The sequence below is a fragment of the Podarcis erhardii genome (assembly GCF_964252035.2).
Source record: "Podarcis erhardii genome assembly, chromosome: 18".
Taxonomy (NCBI): domain Eukaryota; kingdom Metazoa; phylum Chordata; class Lepidosauria; order Squamata; family Lacertidae; genus Podarcis; species Podarcis erhardii.
This window is the reverse complement of record NC_138516.1, coordinates 2,697,580-2,713,145: the sequence shown is the minus strand read 5'-3', so window position 1 is coordinate 2,713,145 and position 15,566 is coordinate 2,697,580. Positions and strand designations below refer to the sequence as shown.

Here is a 15,566-nt window from a genome sequence, read left to right as displayed (position 1 = left end):
ATGTTTAGCCTGGAGAAGAGGAGGTTAAGGGGTGATATGATAGCCATGTTCAAATATATAAAAGGATGTCACATAGAGGAGGGAGAAAGGTTGTTTTCTGCTGCTCCAGAGAAGCGGACACGGAGCAATGGTTCCAAACTACAAGAAAGAAGATTCCACCTAAACATTAGGAAGAACTTCCTGACAGTAAGAGCTGTTCGACAGTGGAATTTGCTGCCAAGGAGTGTGGTGGAGTCTCCTTCTTTGGAGGTCTTTAAGCAGAGGCTTGACGACCATATGTCAGGAGTACTCTGATGGCGTTTCCTGCTTGGCAGGGGGTTGGACTCGATGGCCCTTGTGGTCTCTTCCAACTCTATGATTCTATGATTCTATGATTCTATGATTCTATGAAGGACAAGACTAGCTCATGCAGAGATACAGCAGGCAGCCTCCTGTGGAGCGTATGGTCCAGATTCACCTTGAAAGAAACCTGGAGTCAGGGCTGGAGCTCAGCCGAGGAATTTCAGAGCTGGGAATCGGTTTACTTTATTTATTTATTTTTTCAATTTTTTAAAAAATTAATTTTCACAAAATTATAAACGAACAAAACACACAAACAAACATAAACCATAACCTTTATTAAAATTACACTTATTAACATTGTTAAGTGACTTCCTCGCTTCCCCTTGGTTGAATTTCCATGCATATACTTATAACGGCTTTACAAATCCTAATTCTTATATACTTAACTTAGTCCATTCACATCCTTGTATCTTTTCAATTCAAAATTGTACATGTTAAACATCACTTAACTTATATAAATTCCTAAACCAGTCTGTTGCCTGCAAGCTATTTCCAATTAGTTTAACTTAACAAATTTAGCTAAATAATCGTTGAATTTTGTCCATTCTTCCTGAGGGGATCGGTTTACTTTAAAGGGACCCGTTAAAAGAGGAGACATAGAAAGAGACTTACCTGGCCACTGCCAATTCCTCTTCTATTTTCTCCTTTGTGGTCTGGTCGTCCTTGAAGCCTCAGTTCCCATACCCTAAACTTGCAATCCTCCCTTCCTTCCTCTCTCTCTGCACAACAGAGATGGGGATGGCCACCAGGACTCCAGGGACAACTGCCCCTCGGTGCCCAACAGCTCCCAGCTGGACTCTGACCAGGACGGAATCGGGGACGAGTGCGACGAGGACGACGACAACGATGGCATCCCTGACCGCAGGCCCCCCGGACCAGACAACTGCCGCTTGGTCCCTAACCCCGGGCAGGAAGACACTGACAGTAAGGATGGAGACCTGGCCTTGCCAAAAAGCAAAAACCTCACCAGGCCACCTCTCTGGTTTTGTCATTCGCCACAGCCTCACCTGGAGCGGTTCGTTAGGTGCTGTCCCCTCTCAGAGTGCTGAAAGACTGCAAAGGTGTTTCCTCAGAGGAGATGGTGGTCTCTTTTAGCATGTATGGTTTTATTTACCAGAGCATAGGGCAGAGAGGTGGATGCAGGTGGTGCTGTGGGTTAAACCACAGAGCCTAGGACTTGCCGATCAGAAGGTTGGCGGTTCAAATCCCCGCGGCGGGGTGAGCTCCCATTGCTCGGTCCCTGCTCCTGCCAACCTAGCAGTTCGAAAGCATGTCAAAGTGCAAGTAGATAAATAGGTACCGCTCTGGCGGGAAGGTAAACGGCGTTTCCGTGCGCTGCTCTGGTTCGCCAGCAGCGGCTTAAGTCATGCTGGACACATGACCCGGAAGCTGTACGCCGGCTCCCTCGGCCAATAAAGCGAGATGAGCGCTGCAACCCCAGAGTCGTCCGCAAGTGGACCTAATGGTCAGGGGTCCCTTTACCTTTACCTTTATGGCAGAGAGGCTCTCAGCATTAACGCCCCAGCAGATTTTGCTTCCCCAATTAGAGACCCAAATCCTGCACAGAGCGAGGCATCTCTCCGCCCCCCCCCCAAAGTCATCAGCAAAACTCATACACACCCCTCTGGCCACCTGCTCTCCAGCCCACGATGGTGTGGCATCCAGGCAGGTGATGTGGGAGAAGGACCACCCACACGTCTCTATGGCAACAGGGCAGCCTCTTTGGATCTGTAGAATTGTAGGTCTCAGCTGGCCTACCAAAGGCATGGCCTTGACAGAATAACTGGTTGGTCAGGATTCCTCTTATAGATTCTTCCCCCACAATACAGTCATACCTCAGTTTACAGGCGCTTCAGGTTGTTGCTTTTTTGGGTTACGGATGCGCCGAAACCTGGAAGTACCGGAACGGGTTACTTCCGGGTTTCGGCGGTCGCGCATGCGCAGAAGCATTGAATCACATGTTGCGCATGCGCAGAAGCACTGAATTGAAACCCGCACATGTACAGATGCGCTGCTGCAGGTTGCGAACATGCATTCTACATGGATCACGTTCGCAACCCAAGCGTCCACTGTATACAGGATTGGAAGCGACCCAGGGTATCGCCCATACTGACACCCCCGCCAAACTCATAACAATAACTTCGAATCCATGAGATCCATCAACTTGCTGTTGTTGTTTTTAATTAAAAAATCATTTGTCTTCCAACTTCAGTAGCTGCCTTGAATGTCTGTGGGCAGAAGAGAGATCTAGAAATGTAAATAAATATGAAATAAGTAAAAAAGGGAAAGCCCCTGAATCCTAACTTTTCTTCTAGCGGCATCTGTCTGCAGGGAGGGGGGCATGTCATTTGTGACCTTCCTGCCCCACCACCCCCTGCCTGGGTCCTTCCGTGATCCAACGGGAACCCCGTGGGGGGGGGGGTAGAGCTGCTCTTGAGGAACTGAGCCTCGTTCCCCCTCTGCAGGAGATGGCATTGGGGACGCCTGCCAGGGCGACTTCGACAAGGACCTGGTGGTCGACCGCATAGACGTCTGCCCAGAGAATGCCCAGGTGACGCTGACCGACTTCCGGGCGTTTCAGACGGTGGTGCTGGATCCTGAGGGAGATGCGCAGATCGATCCCAACTGGATCGTCCTCAACCAGGTCAGTTGGGGGCCTTTACGTACCCCATTTCCTGCCGTGGTCCAAGGCGGAAGGAAAACCAAAATGGTCAAAGGCCTGGAAACGATGCCTTATGAGGAACGGCTAAGAGAGCTGGGCATGTTTAGCCTGGAGAAGAGGAGGTTAAGGGGTGATATGATAGCCATGTTCAAATACATAAAAGGATGTCACATAGAGGAGGGAGAAAGGTTGTTTTCTGCTGCTCCAGAGAAGCGGACACGGAGCAATGATCCAAACTACAAGAAAGAAGATTCCACCTAAACATTAGGAAGAACTTCCTGACAGTAAGAGCTGTTTGACAGTGGAATCTGCTGCCAAGGAGTGTGGTGGAGTCTCCTTCTTTGGAGGTCTTGAAGCAGAGGCTTGACAACCATATGTCAGGAGTGCTCTGATGGTGTTTCCTGCTTGGCAGGGGGTTGGACTCAATGGCCCTTGTGGTCTCTTCCAACTCGATGATTCTAGGATTCTATGAAAAGCTTTCCGCAGAATACGCTTCCTTCTATGTCCCTGTTCAATTACACCCAGGTGTGGAGGGGGCTGTCCAGAAGAGGGGTGCAGATGTGGCCCTCCAAACATCTCTGTCTGGCCCTGGGAACTAATAATAATAATAATAATAATAATAATAATAATAATAATAATAATAATTTATTATTTATACCCCGCCCATCTGGCTGGGTTTCCCCAGCCACTCTGGGTGGCTTCCAACAGAATATTAAAATACAATAGTCTATTAAACATTAAAAGCTTGCCTATGCAGGGCTGCCTTCAGATGTCTTCTAAAAGTCTGGCAGTTGTTTTTCTCTTTGACATCCGGTGGGAGGGCGCTCCACAGGGCGGGCGCCACCACCAAGAAGGCCCTCTGCCTGGTTCCTGTAGCTTTGCTTCTCGCAGTGAGGGAACCGCCAGAAGGCCCTCAGCACTGGACCTCAGCGTCCGGGCAGAACGATGGGGGTGGAGACGCTCCTTCAGATATACCGGACTGAAGCCGTTTAGGGCTTTCAAGGTCAGCACCAACACTTTGAATTGTGCTCGGAAACATACTGGGAGCCAAATCTCCAGGGGTGGCCCAGGGAGATGGATGTGAGAGAGCCGTTCCTCAGACATTTAGTTTCCAAGTTGCGTAGCTGCTAAATTTTTTGATCTACCACAGCCTTGGCTTTGAGATGCAAGCAAACTGGGACCCTGCCCCCTCCCAGTGTTATGTTTTCTGAACGGCTGAGAAAGCTCCCCAGCTGTTCTACACTGGATATAGCTACCAGATGGTCTTCAAAGGTGGCCCCACACCAAGCACTTTGCAGTAGTCCAGTTAGTGCTTCCAAACTACCTGTGCTTCTGGAACGATGCTCTCAGACTGAAAAAAGCACCCACTTCTTTCTTTCCTTCCTTCCTTCCTTCCTTCCTTCCTTCCTTCCTTCCTTCCTTCCTTCCTTCCTTCCTTCTCTCTCTCTCTCTCTCTCTCTCTCTCTCTCTCTCTCTCTCATTTGCAGGGAATGGAGATTGTTCAGACCATGAACAGCGACCCAGGTTTGGCAGTTGGTAAGTGGTATTTTTCACACATAAATCCCACATCCTTTCCCCACCATTATTCATATTCTTTCACAAAGTCTTCCTAAAAACCAACCACCAATAAAAAAATATCAGCGAATAGCTGTGTCATCCGAACATAAATGCCATGGGCTTGTTGATAAAAGTGATTGCCGTGGACTGGTTGGTTGTGGGTGAGTGGGGGGAGGCACCAGCTTGGGGGACCCCCAAGGGAAGAAGGCTCAGAGCCCGATGAGGGGTGGTGGGGTGACAGTGAGTAGTCAGAGGGAGAAGACTGGATGGAGGGAGTGTCAGAAGCTGAAGAGGCAACAGGGTTTAGTGAGCGGGGGGATTCTGTGGCAGAGAGCAGTCCAGATTCAGAGACAGGAGAGGAGGGGGCAGAAGAGGCAGAGATGAGGCAGGCTGCTGAAGAAGCCAGGGCGTCTCCCCCTCCTGCTGTGACCAGCTCCCCCCACCCCCACCCCCCCGGTCTCCCAGAATGTGCAGAGGGCAAAGCAGAGACAGCCAAGGAGCCTCAGGTTGCAAGGGAAAGAACCTGGGGAGGGGAGGGCTTAGGGAGTTGTGGGAAGGTGGGTACTTCAGTCCTCACAACTTCCGCACCAGGGCAAGACCTACTGCTTCCTGGTGGAGTACAGGGTCAGATTTAAGGTGCTGGTTTTGACCTTTACAGCCCTTCACAGCCTAGGACCCTCATACCTACGGGACCGCCTCTCCCGGTATGCCCCACGGAGGACCTTAAGGTCCATAAATAGCAACACCCTAATGGTCCAGGGCCCTAAGGAAGTCAGATTAGCCTCAACCAGAGCCAGGGCCTTTTCAACACTGGCCCCGACTTGGTGGAACGCTCTGCCTCATGAGTCCAGGGCCCTGCAGGATCTGATCTCTTTCCACAGGGCCTGTAAGACAGAGTTGTTCCACCTGGCCTTTGGCTTGGAATCAACTTGATCCCTTTCCCCTCTTTCCTTTTTCCTTTCTCCTTCTGTGATGGAACTCCTATTTGGGGACTTGCCTGGCTTTTTTCTGGCCCACGTAGGACCAGTCTGGATAGTTGGCCTTGGTGAAGACTTGACGTTTTCATCCACAAAAAGTTTTTGAGTTTCTACTGAAATGAGGCTGCATTTTAAAGTTGTATTTTAGCCTTGTTTTTAAGTTGTATTTTAATCAATTGTTTTTATACCTGGTGTTAGCCACCCTGAACCCAGTCTTAGCTGGGGATGGCGGGATATAAATAAATATGAGGAGGAGGAGGAGGAGGAGGAGGAGGAGGAGGAGGAGGAGGAGGAGGAGGAGTTGCTATGCTCACTGGTCTGAGCTGTTTCCTTTGAATAAAGTGTTAACTTCACTGGCATCTTGTTGGCTGATCTGGCCCCAGCACTTGCCCCAATAGTGATGTGGGGCGGATGGGCCATGCCTCAGGGGTAGAATAATAGTAGTAATAATAATAATATAATAATAATTTATTATTTATACCCCGCCCATCTGGCTGGGTTTCCCCAGCCACTCTGGGTGGCTTCCAACAGAATATTAAAATACAATAGTCTATTAAACATTAAAAGCTTCCCTATGCAGGGCTGCCTTCAGATGTCTTCTAAACGTCAGGTAGTTGTTCTTCTCTTTGACAACTGGTAGGAGGGCGTTCCACAGGGCAGGCGCCACCACCGAGAAGGCCCTCTGCCTGGTTCCCTGTAACCTCACTTCTCGCAATGAGGGAACCGCCAGAAGGCCCTCGGTGCTGGACCTCAGTGTCTGGGCAGAACGATGGGGATGGAGACGCTCCTTCAGGTATACTGGGCCGAGAACACCTGCTTTGCATGCAGAAGGTCCCAGGTTCAGTCCCTTGGGGCTTCTACAGGTAGAGCTTGGAGACAACCCTTCCTAAAGCCCTGGAGAGCTGCTGCCAGTCTGTGCAGACAGTCCTGAGCTAGATGGGCCAAGGGTCTGAGACAGGATTCCCATGCTCTCAGGGGGGCCACCTCTGCCCCTCAAGGTGCTGCTGGACTGCACCTCCCCACACCTAGCCATTTGGGGGCTCCTGCTGGCTGGCAGGAGTTGCAGGCCAAAGACCACCAGCCGCCCCCCGCCCCCAGATTCTGTGGCGGTGACCCCTCTGTCCCTTGCTTGAGGGTACACCGCATTCAACGGGGTGGACTTCGAGGGCACCTTCCACGTGAACACGGCCACGGACGATGACTACGCCGGCTTCATCTTCGGCTACCAGGACAGCGCCAGCTTCTACGTGGTCATGTGGAAGCAGATGGAGCAGACCTACTGGCAGGCCAACCCCTTCCGGGCTGTGGCGGAACCGGGGATCCAGCTCAAGGTAGGTGGCTGAGGAGCCTGGGGGAGCCCAGACGCCGTGGGCCAAGCCAGGAAAACAGGGGACGAAACCGGCCACACAAAATCTCCCATCTCTGTTTCTCCTCGCTGGCAACGAGAGCGGGGAAAAAGGGATGTTTTCCCCGACAGCTGATCTGTATCTCAATTAAAGGTAAAGGGACCCCTGACCATTAGGTCCAGTCGTGGCCGACTCTGGGGTTGCGGCACTCATCTCGCTTTACTGGCCGAGGAAGCCGGCATACAGCTTCCGGGTCATGTGGCCAGCAGGACTAAGCCGCTCTTCTGGGAAACCAGAGCAGTGCATGGAAACGCCGTTTAGCTTCCCGCCAGAGTGGTACCTATTTATCTACTGGTGCTTTCGAACTGCTAGGTTGGCAGGAGCAGGGACCGAGAGACGGGAGCTCACTCCGTCGCGGGGATTCAAACCGCCAACCTTCTGATCAGCAAATCCTAGGCTCTGTGGTTTAACCCACAGCGCCACCCGCATCCCGTATCTCACTTACCTTCTCCCAAATCTTGTCTGCATTTTGGCTCCGCAGGCTGTTCAAGCAGTTAAGAGCCAGTTCTCCTGCAGACACAAGGCAAAGGCTCTGGCCGGCCACCAGGGAAGAGGCTAAGGCAGCCTTTGGTGCACATGTTGTCCTCCAGATGTCCTAGACTACAACTCCCATCATCCCCTGCCAGGGCAGCCGTCTGACACCGGGGCTAATGGGACGATGGCCAAGTGCTCAGATCAGAATGGACTGCTCCTATCAAACACATCAGGTCATCTGGAAGCTCCCCTAGGCTTTCATCACCTCAACCATGTCCTCCTGCTCTTGGTAGTCTTTTTCTCTAGGAAAAGGCTTGCCTCAAGATCTCCTCTCTCTGTGTGTGACATGAATGGCGTAGTTGAGATTCCTGAATTGGAGGGGGTTGGACTAAGGACCCTCAAATCCACGGGTGTCAAACATAAGGCCCGCGGGCCGAATCCGGCCCGCCAGACCTCGTCATGCGGCCCGTGTAGCCGCCGCCGGCCGCCAGCCTTCACCTTTTATTCTCGCTTTTTTCTTTTTTGACACAAGAAAGCCGCCTCTTCAGCGCATGCGCGGCAGCCTACAAGCCAGAGAACGTCGGCCCTCTAGTGGCGCCAGCCGTTCTACACAGGAAACCTCCACTTTACATGCATTCAGGAAACCTGCACTTGTTTTTATACTGAGCGCATGCCATCCTGTGATGTGACAACCGGCCCTTTGAGGGTGACCAAACTGCTGATGCGGCCCCCGATGAATTTGAGTTTGACACCCCTGCTCAAATCACTTCTAACTCTATTATTATTAAAATTTGTATACCGCCCTCTATCCATAGATCTTGGGGCACTTCACAACATAAAAATACAGGATAAAAAACACAAAATACAGTTCTATGACAAACAGGTTCTAAATGTGTTCAGATGCATTTTGACTACACTGGTTTGTTAGAATTGTTTCGCATTCCACGACGTTTGTTTCTTTGATTTCGTAAGATTCACATGCCTGAGTGTTGAAAAGAAAACCTCAAAACCGGTTTGCGAATGAAAGCGATCACCAAAAAAATGTTTACAACCATTATTTTTAAAATGCTGGAAGCCGCCTTGAATCCCAGCTTGTGAGAAAGGCGGGTTGTATATCGTATTTTTCGCTCTATAAGACGCACTTTTTCCCCTTCAAAAATTAAGGGGAAATGTGTGTGCGTCTTATGGAGCAAATGCAGGCTCCTTGGCTTCAGCGATAGCAACGCAAAGCCTCCAAAATGCAGAGGGAGAGCTCCCCCACGCTCCGGAGGCTTCACGTTGCTTTCGCTGAAGCCGCCTGAAGCCCCCGGAGCGCAGCGGGAACTCCGGCTGTGCTCCGGGGGCTTCAGGCTGCTATCCACAAGCCTTCAGAGTGCAGCGGGAGATCCCGTTGCGCTCCAAAGGCTTGCGGATAGCTGCCTGAAGCCTGGAGAGCGAGAGGGGTTGGTGCACACCGATCCCTCTTGCTCTCCAGGCTTGGCTTCGCTGGAGAGGCGCTGCACAGTTTTCCCTCTCTGCGCAGCGCCGCTTCAGCGAAGCGGGTGGAGAAATGGAAGGGGCTCTGTTTCTCCTGCCGCTTCGCTGAAGGGGCGATGAGCAGAGAGGGGGAGAATTTTTTTTCCCCTGTTCTCCTCCTACGGTCCGGTGCGTCCTATAGAGCGAAAAATACAGTGGTGCCTCGCAAGACGAAATTAATCCGTTCCGCGAGTCTCTTCGTCTTGCGGTTTTTTCGTCTTGTGAAGCATGGCTATTAGCAGCTTAGCGGCTATTAGTGGCTTAGCGGCTATTAACGGCTTAGCGGCTTTAAGAAAAAGGAAACAAAACTCGCAAGAACTCGCAAGACGTTTCGTCTTGCGAAGCAAGCCCATAGGGAAATTCGTCTTGCGGAACGACTCAAAAAACGGAAAACTCTTTCGTCTTGCGCGTTTTTCGTCTTGCGAGGTACCACTGTACAGTAAATAGGAAAGGGGCAGATTGCTGACGCTGACAGGTTGTGGGTCTCCAACCCCATCTGGGTGGGGTCCTCAGGGAATCCCCCACAACCCCGCTCCTGCTTTCTGAACTTCCCTGCCCTTCCCTCCAATCCCAGGCGGTGAAGTCCAAGACGGGCCCTGGAGAATACCTCCGCAACTCCCTCTGGCACACGGGAGACACAGCCAACCAGGTCAAGCTGCTCTGGAAAGACCCTCGCAACGTCGGCTGGAAGGACAAGACCTCCTACCGCTGGTTCCTGCAGCACCGGCCCCAGGTGGGCTACATCCGGTAAGTGGCAGGGACCAGATGCACAGGTGCGCCAGGGATGGGTGCCCGCAGGAAGGCCTGGCTCAGTGGTGGTCCTGTGAGGCGTTTCCAAAGCAAAGGAAGGATTAGACTCTGATAATAAAATACACACAGAGGCTTGAACCAGCAAGACTCTGGGAGGGGTACGTGTAATAATAATTCCTGCCCACCCCTCGACCCAGGTCGTTTTATTCACAAAAAAAACTTTTTACACATTGTACATAAGAACCAATCAGATTTCTAGGAATTAAGTTGTTTAAAGCTAAATTAGAAAGCATGAAAGATGTTAAGTGATCAAGTTAAAAAAATTTTTTGGGGGGGGAGAAAATTGTTTTTGGAAAACTGTTAAAATTATATACAGTGGTACCTCAGGTTACATATGCTTCAGGTTACATACGCTTTAGGTTACCGACTCCACTAACCCAGAAATAGTGCTTAAGGTTAAGAACTTTGCTTCAGGATGAGAACAGAAATCGTGCTCCGGTGGCGCGGCAGCAGCAGGAGGCCCCATTAGCTAAAGTGGGGCTTCAAGTTAAGAACAGTATCAGGTTAAGAACGGACCTTCGGAACGAATTAAGTAATTAACCCGAGGTAGCACTGTATACCGTATCTTCTTGTTTTCTGTTGTCGCTGAACGCAAGACACCCTGCAAAATTTATTTCAAACAAAGCAAGAGGTTATAAGCTCCCTTTTCAGTTTCCAGTTAACGTATTTGTCTTGTTTTGTGAAATGCATATTTAAAAATAAAACCAGATAAGGCAAGTTCCTAAGGTGCAAGGGGCCTTTATTTGTGGTTATTTCCAAAGAGATTTTGTGTTATTATTTCAAAAAATCATCTTGGAGGCAGGAACCTACATTGGCTCCCAGTACATTTTCGAGCACAATTCAAAGTGTTGGTGCTGACCTTGAAATCCCTAAACGGCCTCAGTCCAGTGTACCTGAAGGAGCGTCTCCACCCCCATCGTTCTGCCTGGACGCTGAGGTCCAGCGCCGAGAGCCTTCTGGCAGTTCCCTCACTGCGAGACGCCAAGTTACAGAGAGCCAGAGGGCCTTCTCGGTAGTGGCGCCCACCCTGTGGAACGCCCTCCCACCAGATGTTCAAAGAGAACAACAACTACCAGACATTTGGAAGACATCTGAAGGCAGCCCTGTTTAGGGAAGCTTTTTAATGTTTGATGTATTACAGTATTTTAATATTTTGTTGGACGCTGCCCAGAGTGGCTGGGGAGGCCTGGCCAGATGGGCAGCGTATTATTATTATTATTATTATTATTATTATTATTAATAATAATAATAATAATAATAATAATAATAATAATATTTTCAAGCAGAGGCTCCTGCCTCCGAGACCCTCACATTTTTGCCACAAATGTGCTGGCATTCGAATCCTTGATGGTTTTCCTTGCCTCTCCAGGGCTCGCTTCTACGAGGGTCCTGAGCTGGTGGCCGACACAGGGGTCGTCCTGGACACCACGATGAGAGGCGGGCGCCTGGGGGTCTTCTGTTTCTCCCAGGAAAATATCATCTGGTCCAACTTGCGGTATCGCTGCAACGGTGAGCAAGCCCTACTCCCTCCCGCCCAGCCCCACACATCTTCTCTCCCCCTCCCTGGGGGCAGCCTTCAAAGCCATGCCCATTTTAATGCCAAGGGGTGGAGCTAAAACAGATTTAGTGACTGGGTTTCACACACAAGCAAAAAGAAAGCGAGTTTCAGTTTCTTTAACGGACTCCGGCAAGTTGTGGGCCTTGGGGTCGTATTTCCTTTGGGACTCACCTGTTGGAGGCAGCGATGCTTCTGAACAGGAATTGCTGGAAACCCCAGGAGGGGAGAGGGCTCTCGCACTCAGGTCCCGCTTGGGGGCTCCCCGTGGGGGCATCTGGATGCTGGACTAGGTGGGCCCTTGGCCTGATCCAGCAGCCAGTTTCCTTATGTTCTTGTGGAACCTCCAGGTCCAGAGGCAGTCTATCTGGATCCCTAGTTTCTTATGGGTGTTTAGCCGCTGTAGGAACAGAGTGTTGGCCAGGGAGGGGTGTACCAAAGCGCTTTGCCCCCACAGTCGCATCATCAAGTCTCTCTTTTACTGGGCTGGACTCTGTAACTCCCTGCGTTGCAGGGGTTGGACTGGATGACCCTAAGGACCCCTTTCAACTCTAAGATAAGGTTGCCAGTTTTTTTCAGTTAATCTGGGGACACTTTAATTACTACACATTTGGGACGTTGATGATGCAGCGATGGCGGTGGCAGAGGGGCTGCCGCCGCCTTGACCTCAACCACCACGTTTCCCCTTCCTCTGAGGCTTCTATCTCCTTTCTCCATGAGCCTGGGCAGCCCGAGTTGTTGGTTCTTTGGTGGTGGTGGGGAAGCAATGTGCGGTGGGTCAGGCATGGAAGGCGGAGAAGGAAGGTTGAGAGCAGAGGTGGTGGCGAGGCTAGGCCAGCGCGATGCCTCCCTTCCCATCAGAGCAGCCCCAATCCCATTCCTACTTGCGTGCAAGCAGGAGGGGGCAGCAATCTCTCAGGCAGTGCGATGCCTCCCTTCCCTTGGAGTTGGGAGGCTGCTGTAATAGACAGCATGAAGCCTCCCTTCACAGCTTAGTTGCTGGGGTCAGGGAAGGTCTAGGATCTAGGAGTCTTGGTTGACCACAAACTTGACATGAGCCAACAGTGTGACGCGGCAGCTAAAAAAGCCAATGCAATTCTGGGCTGCATCAATAGGAGTATAGCATCTAGATCAAGGGAAGTAATAGTGCCACTGTATTCTGCTCTGGTCAGACCTCACCTGGAGTACTGTGTCCAGTTCTGGGCACCACAGTTCAAGAAGGACACTGACAAACTGGAACGTGTCCAGAGGAGGGCAACCAAAATGGTCAAAGGCCTGGAAACGATGCCTTATGAGGAACGGCTAAGGGAGCTGGGCATGTTTGGCCTGGAGAAGAGGAGGTTAAGGGGTGATATGATAGCCATGTTCACATATATAAAAGGATGTCACATAGAGGAGGGAGAAAGGTTGTTTTCTGCTGCTCCAGAGAAGCGGACACGGAGCAATGGATCCAAACTACAAGAAGATTCCACCTAAACATTAGGAAGAACTTCCTGACAGTAAGAGCTGTTTGACAGTGGAATTTGCTGCCAAGGAGTGTGGTGGAGTCTCCTTCTTTGGAGGTCTTTAAGCAGAGGCTTGACAACCATATGTCAGGAGTGCTCTGATGGTGTTTCCTGCTTGGCAGGGGGTTGGACTCGATGGCCCTTGTGGTCTCTTCCAACTCTAGGATTCTATGATTCTAAGGTAGAGGCAGCAGTTGCGTCTTAGAGCCCCTGCACACCACCATCAGATGGGGACGTCCGGGCAGCTCCTGAAGCCAGCCAGCCAACTGCTCCAGGCTGCTGAGACTGCTGCTGCTGTGTTTCCTGGGGACATTAGATGAAATCCGGGGACATTCCGGGGATGCAATTTGTCCGGGGACTTATTCACAAATCCGGGAAACGGGGACGTCTGGTAACCCCATTCTAAGATCCCTGCCTCCTGTTCTCTCATTCACAGACACGATCCCAGAGGACTACGAATCTTACCGGAACCAGCAAGACTACTAAGCGCCTTTTAGGGTTGGCCCGAGACTCACATACTCACCCCTCTGCTTCCTGCTCTTTTTACGATATATCAGATTATGGACTGCAATACCTTGCAGCAGCCGCCCAGCCGCCCTCTGGCATCGCTGCGCCTCCCTTTCCCTAGTAAGCGGAAGCCCCCTTGGAATCCCTCACTGGCCACGAATCTGCTGAATGTTCTGCACCGTGCAGAAGAGTAGCAGCTAATCCAGCTGTTCCAGCGGAGGCGCTTGAGAACATGGAGGGGAGAGGCTGGCTAGGAGAATCTCTCCAAGAACTCCAAAGCACTTGCCAGCAGAGGGAGGCTGCTTCCTTCTGCTCCAGCCCTAGATAGGGGGTTCGGGTCTGATGTCAAGAAAGTGGGGCTCACCGTTGCACCCCTGCATGAATCACTGTCCAGGCACAGATCAGCGATTCATGCAAAAACGGGGTGGTGCGATGTGAGAAAATGGTCATATTCTTGCAAGTAACCAATTTTGAGAAATGTATGACTGAACCAGCTTTAAACTGGACAGGGAGGGAAATGTGTGCTGAGCTTATCCAATCTGGCCTGCTCTGGCTTCCTGCAAGAGAGGTGCCCCTGCTTTGGTTAGATCCTCAGCCCCTCAAGGCTCAGGTGGTGAGAAGCCTGGTGGGCGGCTGCCAGTCTGAGCAGGTGACCTTGGGTAAACGTGGTGCAGGGCTTCCTCCCAAACCCAGTTGCACGCTTATTCCTCGGCCCTGAATCTCTGGCGCATTAAAGGCAGGTAATGAAATGCGCACCTTCTCGGAAGCAATAAGAAGAAACGCAGAGAAAGCACTTTTTAAAAAATATGTATGTATAGAGAATTTGGAGAATTAAATTACTTTGTCTTAAGGACAAGAAGGTTGTGTTTTGTTTTTTGATGCTGCCCGCGGGGCAGGCTCTCTGAAAGCCAGGAGAGATCCCAAAAAGCAAAACTGCCATCTGGCCAGGGAAGAGGAAGGCATTTTGCAAAAAACCCCACCCCTTTTTAACCCATTGCAAAGCAGCTTTGCAATTAACAACAATTATTCAGAAAAGCAGAGCTGAGCAGCCAGAGAGAAAAACAGCTGAACTTTATTACATTTCATTTACAAATAATGCAAAGTTACAAAGACAAAAAAAGCCTTCACAGAGAAAGAAAGAAAAAAAGGAAACGAACGAACCAAAAAAAGAGAGATCAAAAAGAATGTACACAGAGTTTTGCCGCTTTTTCACATCATTGTCATGTTCTTAAGTTTGCAAAAAGAAGAAAAAAACACACACACGCTTACAAAGCCACCTTCAGGGTTCCTTTTTTTTTTGCCAAGAAAAAAGCCACAATAAATTAAGCTCCTATGCTCCAGAGTTCCTGTGCTGCTGCCCCCAAATACCCCCCTCCCCACCCCCCAAGAAAACCTGTAACTCAATGGTAGGATTTGCATATATCAGTAAAGTCATTCCACTAGTCCTCATGTTTTTGTTTTTGTTTTTTAAAAAAAACTATAAAGAACAGGATGTTACACAGTCCAAAAATACAGAAAACAAAAGACTGTTCCCTTCCCACCCTTTTAATCCGCCTCCCGCCCCCACCCCAAAATATGATTTTTGTGTTACTGTTTTTTAGCTGCCTGTCTGTAAGGGAAGCTGCCAAACACAGCTGAATCTACCTTATTCAGATAAAACCCACATTTCCCCTGGTGTTCTTTTACACTTTCAGGTGCCCCAAAAGAAATGGGGGGGGGGAGAGAAAAATTTAATTTCCTCCCTGCCCCCAAAAGAAAGCCATGTATTGAAAAGCTACCACCCGACTAACAGCTAGAACTAAGCACATTTTGTTTACTTGCTAAGTTGCATTAATGTTCTGGATGTCTCTAGCAATATGGTTATTATAATATGGATAATTACGTTTAATGTGCAACTGCTCATGCCCATATAGAGTTAGGAACTAGTTAGGATTGAAGGGGGAAATAACGTCTAGGCATGGTCTTGTCCCCCCCTCCCCCCCCCAAAAAAGAAAGTGATGTTAGGGTTGCAGCCCAATTAAGTTCTGCTCAGAGCAGATCCACCAGACCCGTTTGGCCACATCCGTCTGTTTCAATAGGACTACTCGGAGTATGGCCAACAGCAGATGCAACCTGCAAAAGCTTGCAGAATTAATCCTGATGTTTCTGTTGCGTATGGCAGGGCAACCAAAGAGATGCGCCACACAACAAGCGGCTGCATTTGCAAGCCGTGCCTTAGCTAAGTGTTCTCCAAATCAAGGATATTGAGTAGGTACT

General features: G+C 50.2%; 1 protein-coding gene across 1 annotated transcript in view; it reads left to right on the top strand.

Annotated features, from left to right (window-relative positions):
• COMP (cartilage oligomeric matrix protein) overlaps nucleotides 1-15,288 on the top strand; it is a 46,267-nt gene extending 30,979 nt beyond the window's left edge. The window contains exons 13-19 of the mRNA XM_081846126.1: nucleotides 1,073-1,266; nucleotides 2,808-2,986; nucleotides 4,492-4,540; nucleotides 6,673-6,869; nucleotides 9,508-9,680; nucleotides 11,113-11,252; nucleotides 13,240-15,288. Coding sequence (XP_081702252.1) covers nucleotides 1,073-1,266; nucleotides 2,808-2,986; nucleotides 4,492-4,540; nucleotides 6,673-6,869; nucleotides 9,508-9,680; nucleotides 11,113-11,252; nucleotides 13,240-13,289 — 982 coding nt within the window. The 3' untranslated portion in view covers nucleotides 13,290-15,288. The remainder of the gene's footprint in view (nucleotides 1-1,072; nucleotides 1,267-2,807; nucleotides 2,987-4,491; nucleotides 4,541-6,672; nucleotides 6,870-9,507; nucleotides 9,681-11,112; nucleotides 11,253-13,239) is intronic.
• Nucleotides 15,289-15,566: the final 278 nt, after the last annotated feature.